The following is a 17,698-nucleotide window of genomic DNA, read 5'->3' on the forward strand; positions in this document are numbered from 1 at the left end:
TGCCCTACTTCTGTGTAACTTAGTACAGTTCTTTTAAACTTTAACAGCAAGAATGGATAGACATTGTGACACGGCCATAGAAAAGGAATACCAGTTAGCTGTAAAAAGGATGGACCAATATGCACAACAGCATGAGGTCATCCAAAGCATATGATTCCATTTGTGAGAAACTCCAAAGCAGGCAATAGCGACAGAACAGAAGACCAGTGATTGCCAGATATCTGAGGTGTGTGGGGGCGGGGGCGAGGGGATGGGGAATGTATTGCAGGGATCATAAGGGAATTTTTTAAAGTGATAGAAACTTTTGATATCTCAATTGCGATGTTGGTTACACCAGTGAATATATTCGTCAAACTCATCGAACTGCATTTAAAATGAGTACATTTTATCATATGGAAATTACCTTTGAATGAAGTTTAAAAGAGAGTTTAAACACAGAAGTCTAAAATAGGGCATGAGTAGTGAAAGTGTCCAAAAGTATGCTATCACCATAAATTAGTAGTAAAGCAGTAGGCCATAATGTTGTTAAATATTGAATGTCACAGAATAGTTGTGAAAATTTGTGCTAGTGTCCATTACTATATATCATAGTATATATAAAGACATTTAGGTATTATATGAATTGAGTCATTTTCAGTTCAGTGGCTCAGTCCTGTCCGACTCTTTGCGACCCCATGAACCGCAGCACACCAGGCCTCCCTGTCCATCACCAACTCCCAGAGTCCACCCAAACCCATGTCTATTGAATCGGTGATGCCATCCAACCATCTCATCCTCTGTCATCCCCTTCTCCTCCTGCCCTCAATCTTTACCAGCATCAGAGTCGTTTCAGATGAGTCAGTTCTTCGCATCAGGTGGCCAAAGTACTGGAGTTTCAGCTTCAACATCAGTCCTTCCAGTGAACACCCAGGACTGATCTCCTTTAGGATGGACTGGTTGGATCTCCTTGCAGTCCAAGGGACTTTAAGAGTCTTCTCCAACACCCCACAGTTCAAAAGCATCAATTCTTCGGCGCTCAGCTTTCTTTATAGTCAAACTCTCACATCCATGCATGACTAGTCGAAAAACCATAGCCTTGACTAGACGGACCTTTGTTGGCAAAGTAATGTCTCTGCTTTTTAATATGCTATCTAGGTTGGTCATAACTTTCCTTCCAAGGAGCAAGCATCTTTTAATTTCATGGCTGTAATCACCATTTGCAGTGACAATAATTTACAGGTTTTTAAAAAGCTTTATAAGTGAAAGTGGCAAAAAGTGGAAAATGGCACATAGATGGGGAAACAATGGAAATAGTGACAGACTTTATTTTCTTGGCTCCAAAATCACTGCAGATTATGACTGCAGCCATGAAATTAAAAGATGCTTGCTCCTTGGCAAAAAAGCTATGACAAACCCAGACAGCATATTCAAAAGCCAAGACGTTACTTTGCCTACAGAGGTCCATTTAGTCATAGCTATAGTTTCTCCAGTAGTAATGTTATGAATGTGAGTGAGAGTTGGACTGTAAGGAAGCTGAGTGCCAAACAGTTGATGCTTTGAACTGTGATGTTGGAGAAGACTCTTGAGAGTCCCTTGGACAGCAGGGAGATTAAGCCAGTTAATCCTAAAGGAAATCAGTCCTAAATATTATTCATTGGAAAGATTGATGCTGCAGCTCCAATACTTTGGTCACCTAATGCAAAGAATTGACTCATTGGAAAAGACCCTGATGTTGGGAAGGATTGAAGGCAGGAGAAGGGGATGATAGAGGATGAGATGGTTGTATGGCATCACTGACTCAATGGACATGTGTTTGAGTAAGCTCTGGGAGTTGGTGAAGGACAGGGAAGCGTGGCGTGCTACAGTCCATGGGCTTGCAGAGAGTCAGACTTGACTGAGTGGCTGAGCTGAATTGATAAGTGAAAGTACCTTATTTTTTTTTAATTGCAGTTTTAATGTAATGTGCACTGATGATTTTTTCTCTCTAAATTGAACAGTGTTTTGTCTGTTCCAACTTCATTGCCTATTTCGGTTAGAGAGATAAGTGTAATATTTTCTGAAATACTTAATTTCTAAATTTTTTAAATGTTAAAAAATGGTGACATTATTAGCTGAACATACGAAGCTTACTCCATTAGCTGTGCAGGACTTCCCAGGTGGCTTAGTGGTGAAGAATCTGCCGACCAAGGCAAGAGCCACAGGAGAGCCGAGTTCAGTCCTTAGGTCAGGAAGATCCCCTGGAGGAGGGAATGGCGACTAACTCCAGTATTTTTGCGGGATACTCATCCCATGGACAGAGGAGCCTGGCAAGCTACAGTCCATGGGGTGGCAAAAAGTCAGAAATGACTGAGCAACTGAGCAATCATTCCCTCATAATCTGTCTGCAGACCATGTCCATCTTTCAGATTTCAGTGAAAAAAAAATTATAACTTGAGAAGAAACAGGTGATCTGGAGAATTGTTATTGTACAGTTGGTCTCTGAGAAAGTCAACATCTGTTCAAGATGACCCCGAAGTTCTAATGAAATACGGTCTGTTGACTTCAGAGATCTTTCACTGCTGGGGTTCTGTGTTTAGGTAGAGCATACCACCCAGGATGTTGTCATGTCATGTATGGGCGTAGGGTAACAACATAGTTTGAGGAGGCGGCAGTTGAAAATGCTCTGGTGGCTTCCCCGTCGTTCATAAGATAACAATAAACTTTACTTAGTTGCTATACCTTTTTAGAATCTGTTATCCTATAAAGATGTGAGATTCCAGATTATCATGTGAAGTGTTGTGCTTGTTTAACTATCTCCCCCTAATTGTATAGTATTGTCTAAATTGGACATTCTGGTAGGCTTCAGTTCAAATGTGTATTCCTTGCAGACGGGGTGATGAAAGAAAACATTTTGTTCTTTTCTGGTCTTATTGATGAGTGTTATAGAAACTAGGTGCCATGGGGTACTGCAAAGATAATGTAGCAATAAAGTGCTAAATGAAATACGGAAAGTCTTGAAATATATAGTATATACAAAAATTAAAAAAATCTCTTTGCTTTAGTTAGTAGAGAAAAGCAGAGGAGGATTCGAGGGATGAGGGACCATCACTCATGGTGTCGGAAAGCTCGAGTCAAGGTTAGGCCAGAGAGAGAAGACGTCTCCTTGGACAGCCGTGCCAGGCACTGTAGGAACCTCCCTGGTGTGGCCAGTGCAGTGAAGGCCGACTCTGCGAGCAGACCTAGAAGCTGCTGCGGAGCCCATAGAGGGCGGCCGGAAGAATTTTGTCATTTTAAATTTAAGATAACTCCTTTAAACACGTCCCTCTTGCGTTTCACATTTGTAGGTTTACGAAAATCTACCAAGAAGCGCAGCGAATCCCCACCTGCCGAGCTCCCCAGTCTGAGGCGGAGCACACGCCAGAAGACCACGGGCTCCTGCGCTAGTGCCAGGTAATGATTTGGGCCTGTCGGTGTGAGATCAGTTCAGTGCCTGGGTCCAGCTTTCCCCAAAGACCTTCATTTTACGAGTGTTTTAAAAAATTGCATGAAAGTTTTCTTTTTGAAAATCGAGCAAAGAAATTGATTCTAAATAGAACTATTATTTCTGTGAATTCTTCCCCAATATTTAACTTAACTTTTTTTCCTTTTTTGCTAAGCTTTAATCATGCCTTTTTGGGGGCAACACCTTTGTCTTCTACCTTTTCCTCTTGTTTTACATTATTTGCCCAGAGTTACTGCCAGCAGTTGGACATTTGGTTGTTTTCAGAGTTCCTGTCTGCCAGAGAGCTCTCTAATGAGCATCTTTATGCAGATTTGGGTTATTTTTAAAGGTAGCTAAATTTCCCAGTTGTGTGATTAGTGGATCAAAAGGGATGCCTGTTGTAATGGCTGTAATATTGCCTAATTAGTTTCTAAAAGTATTGGCATGAGTTATTGAGTTTAATGGGTGAGGGCGAGAGATGTACTTCATTTTTATTTTGCCTTACAACACCCATCCTCAGGGGAAAATGTGGGTTTTGTTTGTGTTCTTTCACATCTCCATTTTTCCCACTTTGAGCCCATTTTCAGAAAGTCGTCTACCTTTGACATACGATATAGTATATTATTTCCCATACTTTCGTTCACTGATTGAGAATCTTAGGTTGAAGTTAAAAAACCTTGTCACTCCAGTTTCATGTCAGATTTTCAGGCTTGGTCAGTTCTGGTGTTGTGCTGCTAATTATCACAACCTTATGGGACTTCTCCCTCCTTTGTGTGTAATTTGCTCCTTTTGTATATAGTTTCTTCTCTCTCCTAAATGTGCCAAAAACCAGTGATGGCGTGGGTTATTTTTAGTTTGCTTTTCCCATCTCAGGTCAGTGGAAAGGTTTAGTGCTTCTTTGGTTTTTCTCTAAGGTAATCAACTTTATACCTTTGACTGCAGGTACAGTAATAACACAAGGAAACAGAAGGACTTGTTGCCTAATAATAAGTCATAAGGAAAGGACTCTAAGCCCTTTAAGCTCTGCTTTTCCACTTATTTTCTGGTTCTATCAGGATTGTTTAAAATATTGTTTAAATATCTGGAGTTAGTACACCTGTTTGCCTTTGAATTTTGTTGGCAGTACTTTTATGAGGACCTCTGAGATGATTTCTTGGTTTTTCAGGGCTTTTGCCCTATTTTGGACCAAACTTTGAATCCAGTTTACCCAAGGTTTATAATCTTAGATATAAACTGAATTCACTGTGGTTGAAAATTAAGTATGAACTGTTGATGGAGTCAGGTAATCTAGTGTCCTGTCTTTCTCTGCAGCCTTCTTTGCTTCTCCTCAGGAGCACTGTCTTAATGCACTAGGAGTTATTTACTTACATGCTGCACACAAGCTGTCTACCCACCTGTCTGCAGCGTTCTTCATCTCAGGCTTTTCTGAATTTGCTGAAATTCTTCTTAAATGTAGTATTTTCATAGCCTCTCACAGCTGCAGTTTCATCGCTCTGTAGACTAACACACTTGAGGGCAGCAACCAAATGTTCAGCACAGAGCGTGTCACATGATTGATGTAAAATAAATGTTAAATAAGTGACTTAATTTGAATAGCAGTAATTTGTAGCTTGGTAATTTGGGTTTGGAATGAGGTTTTTTTGTCTTTCCCTAAAGGAAAGACTGGCTGAGTAAATCCCTGTTTAGGGACATACTTTTTTTTTTTTTTAAACTAATTGGAAGAATAAACTCCTCTACAACTCTGATAATTCAGAGCCTTCATTTCCAGGGCACTTATGCCTACTTCCTCCTTGTTCTTTACCAAGCAGCATTATTCACTGTAGCTTGACTTTAGTCTAAAATACTTCTTTAGTAGTAGGTTTTTGCACTTCCAAGGTCATTTGGGGGAGCTGCTGTTTAAACAGTATTAAGTTGTAATAATTTTGGAAGTCATTTGTCTGTGCATGATTTGCTTACTGATTTCATTTATTAAAATAGAAAAAGTGTCAATGAAATGTAGCTTGCTTGATGATAAATGACTAATAATTCTTTTTTCCACATCTTATAGTGATGCCTCAATGTGCAGCAGGTGTGTTCCCAGATTTAATCTGTATTTGTTTATAAATATTCAATATTTAGTTCTTTATTTTAAAGGAGAAGCTATTGTCCATGATGAGGATAGTAACTTTTTTGATGATGTAAGTCATCTGGGACTTAAGTGATGGGAATTTTGCCTGTTGTCTTCTCTCTTCTTACCCGTCCCCCATTTTCAGCTACAAGTCTGAAACTCCATGTATTGATCCACTATTTACCCAAGAATTAGAGATCTATTTTGAATGAATTGTTTCTGCTAAAGGAATCACTTTTCCATTTAGTTGAAGTGTTTAAAGATCACTTCTGTCTGAAAGGATGACAACAGCTCATAGCCTCACAAAAGCTTGTATTGTCTACGTGATATAGCTTCGGAGAGTTTTAAATATACAAAGTCTTGGTTGTTACCCATAGTGATTTTCTGCAACAATTTTTATGTAAAAAGAAGAGACTCGCTTTGTGTTCCATGCATTGGAGCTTTGTGCTGTGTGGACATTGCTCCTGGTCACTGGGAGCGCTGCCTATGATGGCATTTTTCTGTCGTAGTCGGCGAGGCTCTGGCCTGGGCAAAAGAGGAGCAGCTGAAGCTCGTCGACAGGAGAAGATGGCCGACCCTGAAGGCAACCAGGAGACGGTGAACTCTTCAGCTGCACGAACAGATGAGACTCCCCAAGGAGCAGCAGGTAGATGGGCACTTCTTACGCCTAAAATGTGTTTATATATCTTGCAGCTTTATTTGGAGATAAATTACTATTTAGGTATACCAGGTATAATGGAAGAGAGGCGACAACTACATCTTAAGGTGTTAATAAGCATCAGACTTGTTGTTTTCTTTCGTTTTATAGATTTGGTTTTTAATTACTTGTATTCTTTTGTTTTTTTGTATAATTTTTTTTTCCAAATCCAAATTTGTACTAATTAAGTTCAAAGGGCTTTTAAGAAGCAGAAACTCCCTTTCTGCTTAAGCTTCTTAAATATTGATCAGTACATTTAATAGTTGCCTGCTGATTTGCTTGAAAAAATTAAATTCATAATAAAAATGTACGGATATAGTTTAAATTGCTTCATACATGTGCAGATTTTAATTTAGAATGTTACAGTCTGTAAAAAATAAATATTTGGTTTGAACCTAGCAGCTTTAAGAATAATATTATTCCTATTTTTATGGATTTTTTATTCTTGATATCTTAGCACAGCAAAAATTAAGTCACCCACACCAAGTATGTATCCATTACCAATACATAAAGCAGGCTAAGACTTCAGTGTTCGATTGTGGCTAACAGGTTTAAGAAGTAGTTTGTTATAAGCATTTGTCACTAATATTAAAACAGATACAAAAATATTAGAATTCAGCATTATGAACATATGGTTATAAGTCCCTTAAATCTAGATAATATGTGTAACTTTAGGTGTAGGCATATATACTCTTTCTTTTGAATGAAGTTCTTTCATGTATTATTATTTAATATCAGAATATGTGCCAGTTTTCTTTATTGCCTACAGTCGATCATATGTCCTGGTTTGACGGGAAGGTTCTGGTTTGCCCACTACTGTCCATCTTTTTTGCCTTTTGTCTCTGCTTTCTGTCCAGCTTAACATCTTTACCAACCAGTCTTTCCTGGTTTTGTATAATAAACTACATGGTGAACTTAACAGCATCTCATCTGGTAGTGCCTTTCTCCTAGAATAGTTTTTCTGAAGGGTTAAGTGGTAGAGTTTTGGAAAAATAAAGTGTATCGCACGTGCAGCTCGTTGAAGCTCTACGTAACACAGCTGATGCTTCAAGTCTGAATATGGAAGTGGAGCAATTCCTGTGTGGATGACTGTTTGAGATGGAGCTGCTGAGAGTGTGTTTAAAGTGGACTCATTATGATAATTATAATAGCTAACATTTACACAGCCTACACCCCATTGCATACACACTATTAAGCATTTTACATGTATTCTTATTTAATATTTGGAGCAACCTGCTGAGGTGTGAGCACTGTTATCCTCATTTATAAATGAGGAAAATTGAAATGCAGAATGGTTAAGCTTGCTGGGATTATAGGCCTGGATGTGTGACTCTTGAAGTGCACAGTTGAAACAACAGCTGTGTTGTTCTGCTTCCCTACGGTTACTAGTTGGTTTAATTCATATGAGTGTAATTGGAGGCCAGAATGAAGGGGTGGTGTGTAAAATTGTGTTCCCTGGTATATTCACCTAAGAGGATGAAGGCTTTAAGGGATTAGATTCATAAGATTGCCCTCCTTAAAGGCCTGCCTCCATATTTGAAATCACAGTGTAATCTCGGTATTGTCCAAGTTTATGTCAGAGATACATATGGTCTGTTCGCTGATGTTAGAAAGCACTAGCTTGATTACATTTTGGAGGCTGCGTTGTATACTGTGGGGCTTTCTCTGCCAGTTCACTCAGGTAGTTCTAGAGGAAGAGGCAAACTTCTTACAAGCTCTGTATTAAGTTCTTCAGTATAATGTGCTTTAGGTTTTCAGTATATAAAATTGGAATTTAAAGAAAATTGTAACACACTTTTTTTGTGTGTTGAATATTAATTGATGGTGTTAGTTTAGAGCATCTTTTAGCCTGCACCTGTATAATGTGTAATTATATTCTGAACAACCATTCTTTTGGCCGTGCTCAAAAGTTTTCATGACACTAAGAATGTATTCTTGTTGCCTCCTGTACTTGGGTATCTGGTAAACCCTTAGCCATTCCTGTGAAGTAAAAGTGAATTCTGTCAGCTTTAACTGTATATTGGAAACTGCCTTATATGATACTGTGGTGATTTGCAGAGACTGGATGGGCAAGATACCAATTTAAAAGAATAGATTGACATCTCTTAAAATCTGAGATTGGATTTTTTTCTGCTTGATTACCTTGTTTTTATTAATGCATTATGTCTGGGGATGGATTTTGTGTGTATTGCCCAACATTTGATGTGTTCATTGAATTGCTGTGTCATTGACTCCTAGGAATGGAATACATTTCCTTACTTGCATGACTACAAACAGCCACTCATAGGATAAGCTAGTTTGGTTTATCTAATTTTGTAAAACTTACAAAAAGGGAGCTACAGTAGGCAAATGCTTATTAATATTTGCTTTCAAAGGTATGGCTAGCTCATCTGGTAAAGAACCCGCCTGCAATGCAGGAGACCCTGGTTCTATTCCTAGGTTGGAAAGATCCTCAGGAGAAAAGGGATAGGCTAGTCACACCAGTATTCTTGGGCTTCCCTGAGGGCTCAGGTGGTTAAAAAAATCCACCTGCAAAGTGGGTGACCTGGGTTTGATCCCTGGGTTAGGAAGATCCCCTGGAGGAGGGCATAGCAATCCACTCCAGTATTCTTGCCTGGAGAATCCCCATGGTCAGAGGAACCTGGCGGACTCTAGTCTGTGGGGTCACAAAGAGTTGGACACGACTGAGTGACTAAGCATAACACATACATCAAAGGTATGGCAGCTCGAAAGGATCTTTTGCTTTGGGTTCAGTGATTTCTGTCCAAATAGGCACTCATCTCAATTAAAAATGAGAATATCCCTGCTGCTTCAAGTTGTGGAGGATCTGTGTCTCCCTGAATGTTGGGACTGCACTAAATAATCTTAACAGCTCTTTTAATTCTGTGCTTTTACAAGTTTTATGTCTTGCTTTAGGTCTTTGTAGCAGGGCAGTTTGAGGTATTTATTATTCATTATGTAAATTCTTAGAATACTCTTTTAAGAAGTAACTTAAACCTTTAAAATCATAAGTTGTAAATCTGTAGAACGGTTTAAAGTAAAACCAGTAGACTCTCTTATAAAACCCTCCAGCATTACCTTAAGTGAACTTTTACGTTTTTTCTTTAAAAATATGTGGTTCCAGAGTATGCTTTTTTAGGGGAAGAGAATACATAACAGCAGTTTTGTCTATCACAACTTTGTATTTGATTTCCACAGTTTGTAAAAGTTTCAAGGCAAGTTTAAGAGCCACTTTGCTAAGTTAATAATAATTGGGACCCAATAGCAGAATTGGTCGGAGAAGGCAGTGGCACCCCACTTCAGTACTCTTGCCTGGAAAATCCCATGGATAGAGGAGCCTGGTAGGCTGCAGTCCCTGGGGTCGCTAAGAGTCAGCACGACTGAGCAGCTTCACCTTCACTTTTCATTTCATGCATTGGAGAAGGAAATGGCAACCCATTCCAGTGTTCTTGCCTGGAGAATCCCAGGGACAGGGAAGCCTGGTGGGCTGCTGTCTGTGGGGTCACACAGAGTCAGACACGACTGAAGTGACTTAGCAGCAGCAGAATTGATTAATATGGTTTCTGTATAATGTGAAAGAGCCAGTGTACATAAATTAAAAATTAGTACTGAAGAATATATTGAAGGTGCTGATAGTGTGTAGTTAATAAGAGTACAGCTTGTAAAGTCAGACTTCCTGGGTTTAGATCTCATATCCGTTGTTAGTTTTCTGATCTTGAGCAAGTACACACAAAGCCTAGGTTTCCTCTTGTAATACCTCTGGTTGGTTGGGAGGAAACATATGGACACATTCTCCATGGAGTTAACATTTAATTAGTACCTTTAGGCAGCATTACAAAGTATAGTCATGGTTATTTCCGGTTTTGTTTTATTTTTTTTGTTTTCAACAGATACGAAGTTTACTAAACTCTGATACTCTTTAATATTACCATTTCTTCTTAGCCTGTAACTCTGAACCAGGGGGTTGCCAGCATTTTCTGTAAAGGGCCAGATAATGGATGTTTTAAGCTTTATATAAGCTCTGTTGGAACTACTCTGTGGTTGTAGCACAAAAGTAGCCACAGTTAATAGGTAAATTAATGAGTTTGGGTATAGTGTAATGAAATTTTATTTACATAGTGATGTGCTAGACTGGATGTGGCCTGTGGACCACAGTGTGCTGACTCCTGTTCTAAACCATACTTTTTTCTTTTTTTTTTTTACAAGCTTAAAAAAAATTCTGGTGAAATGATAGGATACTTAAATGAGGAGTGAAAAAAAGTATTATGAAAACGCGGAGTTGGTGGCTGGTATATTAGCATCTCTTTCTTCAGGAAAATTTGTTATATTCACATAGGTGATCTATGTGCCTCTTTTAATAATGACAGAATTATTCGTCTTGCTTGTGTTCTGTCGTTGGTCTGTCACATGGACGTAGTAAAGTATTGTGGATGATGTGGTCATACGTAGATGAATGGTTTGTACAGAAAGTGCTTTGGGACTCGACAGACACTGAGAGGAAGGGGCAGTAAAAGTGCTAGTTTTACAGGAATATATTTTCATCTCTTGGTCAGATTTGTAATAGAATCAACCACTGCTTACTTAGGCTGAAGTATTGATGAGGTTAGCATTTTGGGTAGTAGAATCCTTCTGAATCTGACTTCTTCTTTCCTCTGTTTTTACGTATTGGTTGCTTTCTCTTTTGTACTTATATTTAAATGTTTTGTGGTCTTCTGTTAGTTGTAATGTGTATCTTTAGTGTTTTGCCCTGAAAATAAGAGCATAATTTTTGCATACTCTTGAAGTGGAAGAAAACATGGCAAATGATTGTTTCAAGACTAGCCCAGAAATAGAGCAGACTGAAGAAGGCACACATCCCTGTGGAACATTTTCCCTGTGTTACGTTTGTGATTATTTTCCTGTTTATTAAATATCACAGTGGCTTTAGCAGAGTTATATTTATGGACTTTTCATAGAGGAGCTCAGAATAAGACTGAATTGAGGAGCAATTTCAAAGACAGGAGGAAACTGTGAAAATCATAAATGAGTGAAATGCAAGGCTTGAATGTTATGTTTGTTTCTGTTGTCGTCAAGCCATCTTTTTTCCATAAAAGCTACATGATGAAGTCTAGAAGAACAGCTGGTGTGCATTGTGCACGTTTGCCTTTAATATATTATTGTCTGTAAAACTCTGCTTTTTCTTTTTAAAGATAAACCAGACATAATGAGTTTTAAATATTCTTCTCCTAACCCTCACCTTCTCCACTCCCTCCCCGCCCCCAGCCTCTAGTTCTGTTGCAGGGGCTGTGGGCATGACCACCTCTGGGGAGAGCGAATCTGATGACTCCGAGATGGGACGGTTACAAGGTAAAGACCATTATCAAGCTTATACGAAGCGACGGTCATGGGCTGCCTGTCACTCTGTTCTTTGTTGAAATTAATTTGAATAAGCTCGTATAACTATAATCTAGCAGTGCCCACCCATATCTCCAAAAAAAGCTCTTGATATACTGATTTGGAATTGGAAGATGACCCATTTGTTTCTTCATCTTTGCTGTTTAGATAGATAAAATCTTACGTAGTATATTTTATGTTGTTAATTTTTTTTTCCATTATGGTTATATATGCAGCTATTAATCAGTTAAGGATGATACTGACAAGGGGTCGCTTCATATATTATTCTCTGGTACCTAACAACAGCACATCTGGTAGGATGCTCTTTTGCTATATTCTTTTGAGTTCTTGATCAGCTGTTTCAACATGAATGTAGAGTGTATACGTAAATTATAGGCATTATAATGTTGGAAGTGCTTTTTAAAAAGCAGCTTCGTATTATGTATCCGTTGTTTACAAGTGCATGGGTTTTTTATTGTCTTCAGTTGTTTATCCAGTCAATCCCCAGTGTGAGGCTTACAAGAAACATTAATGAATGAGTTTCAGATAGTCTTTTTTGACTGAAACTCTCATGAACAGTTTTTCTCACTTTTGGAAACTGATAAAAATGATTTTTCCTGTGTTTTTAGAGAATCTCATGATCATATCTGATTAGGTAATAGAGTAAAAATAGAGCAAATTTGCTGAACATATTACTTCTTCAAAATAAATGTTTTCTTTAGGTTTTTCTTGAACTATTTACATGGTCCCTGCTGGCACTAATGTTTAATATCTGCATAAAACTTTAAGATGCTCTGGAGTTGACACATACGGGTGTTGTAACTTATAGTAATTGCATTAGTATATATAAATGTGGTTTTGAAAAGTTTCTTGTAGCTTCTCTTTTTTTTAAAATTTTATTTTTATTGGAGGTTAATTACTTCACAATATTGTAGTGCTTTTTGCCATACATTGACATGAATCAGCCATGGGTATACATGTGTTCCCCATCCTGAACTCCCTTCTTGCCTCCCTCCCCATCCCATCCCTCAGGGTCATTCCAGTGCACCAGGCCTGAGCACCCTGTCTCATGCATTGAACCAGGACTGGCGATCCATTTCACATATGATAATATATCATGTAGCTTCTCTTAAAGTTTAAAATTGAAAGTAGAATTGTTTAAATGAATTATATGATGAATCAGTTGTTGGAAGCTTCTAAATGAGGTAAGTTGTATTGACAACTCAACTGTTTCTCCTGCTCTGCTCTTTTCCTTAGCTCTGTTAGAGGCCAGGGGTCTTCCCCCTCACCTGTTTGGTCCTCTTGGTCCTCGGATGTCACAGCTTTTCCATAGAACAATTGGAAGCGGAGCTAGTAAGTGAATACTTTTAAATTTGTCCTCTCCTCAAAACTCTTATTAGTTGAGTGCTATTCTTAAACTGTTTATCTATTCATATAGGAGAGTTTTCACTTAGGAACTTTTCATGAACTTTAACCTATTTTAAAAAATAGAGCTTGTGGATATTCTTACCTTAAATAATAGCAACTCTTCAAGATTTTCTTCTGTCCTTTTATGTTTGATTACTAAATTGGAGCCACTGGAAAACCATCCCAAGTTAACAGCAAGACACTTTTTTTGAGCTGTAGAGGAGTAAAGACTCCCAGGTGATTACTTTGGTTATTGTAACATCTGATTGTATGATTTGCATAGATTCATGTCTTGTGTTTTTTATGGTATAATAAAGTTTAACCCAGTAGGCAGTTGATTATACAGTGAGCCCAAGAGGAGAGATTTCTCAGCAGAATTACCAGTAACTAAACCCAGAAATCTTATCATATATGGTAGACATAAGAGTGACTCTTTAAGTCTTAGTTTGTAACTAAGAGTATGATTTTGCATAATTACAAATTCCATTAAATTCCATTTGGTGTAGAATACTACCTTTAGCTTCCTTAAGCACTAAAAAATTTACATTTAAACATTTTAAAAAATTGAAGTATAATTGATTTACAGTATTGTGTTAATTTCTGATGTACAGCAAATTGACTCAGTTATACATACATTCTTTTTTACATACACATATACATTCTTTTTTACTTATCTGTAATGTTTCCATAGAGTCAGTAGGCTATTTGCAGACTTCGGTCTTAATTTCTAAAACTTCTAAAGGGTACCGAAGCTTATTAGCTTTGAACTTAAAAATACATATTCGTATAATTTCCAATAAAATATTTTTTTAAATAATGCAATGTGTGTATATGTGTTCATATATGTGTGCTTGAGTCTTTTTTTTTTCATTATATATATATGTTATTGAAGTATAGTTGACTTATGTTTCAGGTACACAGCAAAGGTGATTGAATTATACATATACACATTTTTTTTTCAGATAATTTTCTATTGGTTACTACAAGATATTGACTGTAGTGAGTTTCCCTGGTGGCTCAGACAGGTTAGAAATCCGCTTGCAATGTGACAGACCTGTGTTTGATTCTTGGGTTGGGCAGATCCCCTGAAGGAGGGCATGACAACCCACTCCAGTATTCTTGCCTGGAAAATCCCCATGGACTGAGAAGCCTGGCAGCCTACAGTCCATGGGGTCGCAAAGAGTCAGACACAACTGAGCGACTAAGCATACGCTCACACAGTATATACTGTAAATCTTTGTTGATTGTTGCACATCTCTTTTTTTAAGTTGTTGACTTAATATGAATAGAAGGCTAGATTTCTAATGTACTTGCATCTTAACTTAATCTTACAGAAAAACTTGAACTTTTTGACCAACCAAATACCTGAGGGTTTTAAGAAGCAGTTCGTATTTTTGTTTTTATTTTCTTTTGTTTTTGCTGCCCTGTTACTCATCTCTCAAATAACACTCTCCGGCAGAGTTCTTGAGGACCCTGGAATATTGATTTTTTTGTTCAGTGCCATTTGTGAGGCACTGGGATTGTTCAGAGTCATGAATAGGATGATAAGTGGAGTTGTTTCCCACATGGAAGCTTCCCTGTTAGAGTGTGACCCTTGCAGTAAAGAAGACAATCATTACATAGTAAAATTTCAGGTAGTGTCACTGCAGTGAAGGAAATCAATGCAGACAATGGAAGATTGCTGGTGTGGTGATAGGCTGGTTAGAGAAACCTTCTCTGAGGTGTGGAGATTTTGTGTTGAATAAAATGAAGTGAGAAAACCAGCTCTGCAGAGGATGTGAAGGAAGAAGGAGTGCATGGCCAGAGGTGGAAATAAGTCTAGTCTGCTCATTAGACTGCGGGAGGGGAATAGGAAGGTGAAAGGAAAGTGGTAGAAGATGAAATCTGAGAGGTAAAGGTACTTGGCGGGTCATGTTAGACCTTTGCAGGTCAGCAGCAAATGTGGGGTTTAGCCTAAGGATAATCAGAATTTATCTTTATTATGAAAAAGATCAAACACATGAAAGTTGAAAGTATTAGTAGCATAATAAGTTCCATAAGCCCATCAACAATCATCAGTCCACACAACCATTGTTTTATTTATACCTTTAATTGTTCGCCCCATTCCCAAGACTATTTTTTTTTAACTTATTCACCTGGATATATTTGAATTTTCTAACTATAAAAGTAAGGATATTAACATTTTTAGACAGTGTTCTGATTATATTAAGATCTATACTTTGCCATAAGTTAATGTGTGTGCTTTTTTTTATATATATAACTTTGATTTCATTTATTTTGGGGGAAATTTTTTTTTCTGGAAAGAAAAATTGTTGTAGGGCTACCTAAGCATATTATCATTAAACATCAGAACTCCATATTAATGCTTGACTATTGCATGTGGAATTAATGTAAACTATATACTAGAATCAGAGTAGAAAACAGTCACACACACCCATGCCCATGACTCAGCTTCAGCAGTGCCTGCTTCGTGGCCAGTCTGTCTTTACACTCACCAACATCCTCTCCTCTTGCATTAATTTGAAATGAATCCTAGACATTCTATAATTTTATCTATAAACATTTCATCATGTAGCTCAAGATCGGTTCAGTTCAGTCGATCAGTGGTGTCTGACTCTTTGCGACCCCATGAATCGCAGCACACCAGGCCTCCCTGTCCATCACCAACTCCCAGAGTTCACTCAAACTCATGTCCATCAGGTCGGTGCTGCCATCCAGCCATCTCACCCTCTGTCGTCCCCTTCTCCTCCTGCCCTCAATCTTTCCCAGCATCAGGGTCTTTTCCAATGAGTCAGCCCTTTTCATCAGGTGGCCAGAGTATTGGAGTTTCAGCCTCAGCATCAGTCCTTCCAGTGAACACCCAGGACTGATCTCCTTTAGGGTGGACTGGTTGGATCTCCTTGCAGTCCAAGGGAGTCTCAAGAGTCTTCTCCAACACCACAGTTAAAAAGCATCGATTCTTTGGCGTTCAGCTGTCTTTATAGTCCAACTCTCAGATCCATACATGACCACTGGAAAAACCATAGCCTTGACTAGATGGACCTTTGTTGGCAAAGTAATATCTCTGCTTTTGAATATGCTATCTAGTTTGGTCATAACTTTCCTTCCAAGGAGTAAGAGTCTTTTGATTTCATGGCTGCAGTCACCATCTGCAGTGATTTTGGAGCCCAGAAAAGAAAGTCTGACACTGTTTCCACTATTTCCCCATCTATTTCCCATGAAGTGATGGGACCAGATGCCATGATCTTCATTTTCTGAATGTTGAGCTTTAAGCCAACCTTTTCACTCTCCTCTTTCACTTTCATCAAGAGGCTTTTTAGTTCCTCTTCACTTTCTGCCGTAAGAGTGGTATCATCTGCATATCAAGGTTACTGATATTTCTCCTGGCAATCTTGATTCCAGCTTGTGCTTCTTCCAGCCCAGCGTTTTTCATGATGTACTCACATATAAACCAAGATAATGCCTCTTAAAACACACATACACATAGGCACATACATCCAGATTACTATTGTTATATCTGAAAAGGAAACCAGTAATTCCTTCTTTTTTTTTTTTTTCTTCAGTAATTCTGTCTTAATAGATGCCAGTCAGTCAGATTTCCATTGTCTCAAATGGAAAAGCAAAAGTAAATGAATAAATAAAGTAAGTTTCTTGTGAACTGATAGTTGGGTCTAGAGACTTTTTCAGGTTCAAGTTTGATTCTTTATTTTCCTCCTCTGATGGGGAAAGACACTGCCCAAGTGGTAGTGTTTTCTCATATTTAGGAAGCATACAAAGTCAGATCACCTCCTAAGCCATCAAAACTTGGTTCCTAGATAACAGGGATTATAAATGAAAGTATTTCATATCTAATGATCAGTCTCCATTTATTAGGAGTAAAATAAGTAATTTTGTTGAAATATATACTGGGTCATGTCCCTATTCTTTGCAGCCCTGTCGACTGTAGCCCGTCAGGCTCCTCTGTCCAAGGACTTTTCCAGGCAAGACTGCTGGAGTAGGTAGTCATTTCCTTTTTTAGGGGATCTTCCCGACCCAGAGGTGACACCAAAGAGAGAGACTCAGGTCTCCCACATTGCAGGCAGATTTTTTACTATCAAAGCCACCTGGGAAGCCCATAGAAAGACGATCTCTCCCTTCTATTTGGTTACCCAGGAGAACAGTTGGCATAGGAAAAATATCTCCTACCCTTTATTTACCAGTTTCCCATTCAGAGTGCTGTTGTTATTAAGTGTCACTGTCAAGCAGGTTGAAATGTGTTTTAGACATTTCACCGATTTTCATTAATGATTAAATTTTCCACTCTTTGATCTTTTTGGTGTGATCTCAGTAGTTTTTGAAGCCCTCTTTGCTTTCTGGTGAGTCAAGCTCAATAACTCCAACCCCATGCTTGACATCAGGCATTGCCTCAGAGAGCCCTGGTTTCCTTTATAGGAAATGGTATTTAGATCCCACAGTCTCGGCTGTAGGTGTATTTGCTACTGGATTGATCATTGTTATTAGACTCATTTAACGGACAAACTTAGGAACTGATTATACTTAATCTTTTAAGATAAAAATAATAAGTTCATACTGATAATGCTAATTCAAATTCAGGTCTTCAGGGGTTTTATTTATCGGGTATTTCATACCAAAAGTTTCAGTTCCGAGGAATAGTTATTTATTTATTAGGGCTTCC

The 17,698-nt window shown here is 38.3% G+C and overlaps 1 protein-coding gene across 10 annotated transcripts in view; it reads left to right on the plus strand.

Moving 5' to 3' along the window:
• TRIP12 (thyroid hormone receptor interactor 12) overlaps positions 1–17,698 on the plus strand; it is a 153,377-nt gene that overhangs the window by 76,701 nt on the left and 58,978 nt on the right. For all 10 annotated transcript variants that reach the window (XM_018058586.1, XM_018058566.1, XM_018058591.1 and 7 more), the window contains 4 exons: positions 3,303–3,408; positions 6,056–6,192; positions 11,506–11,589; positions 12,874–12,969. In XM_018058586.1, the coding sequence (XP_017914075.1) occupies positions 3,303–3,408; positions 6,056–6,192; positions 11,506–11,589; positions 12,874–12,969 (423 nt within the window). The remainder of the gene's footprint in view (positions 1–3,302; positions 3,409–6,055; positions 6,193–11,505; positions 11,590–12,873; positions 12,970–17,698) is intronic.

This window comes from Capra hircus, chromosome 2 (genome assembly GCF_001704415.2).
Source record: "Capra hircus breed San Clemente chromosome 2, ASM170441v1, whole genome shotgun sequence".
NCBI classification, from domain to species: Eukaryota; Metazoa; Chordata; class Mammalia; order Artiodactyla; family Bovidae; genus Capra; species Capra hircus.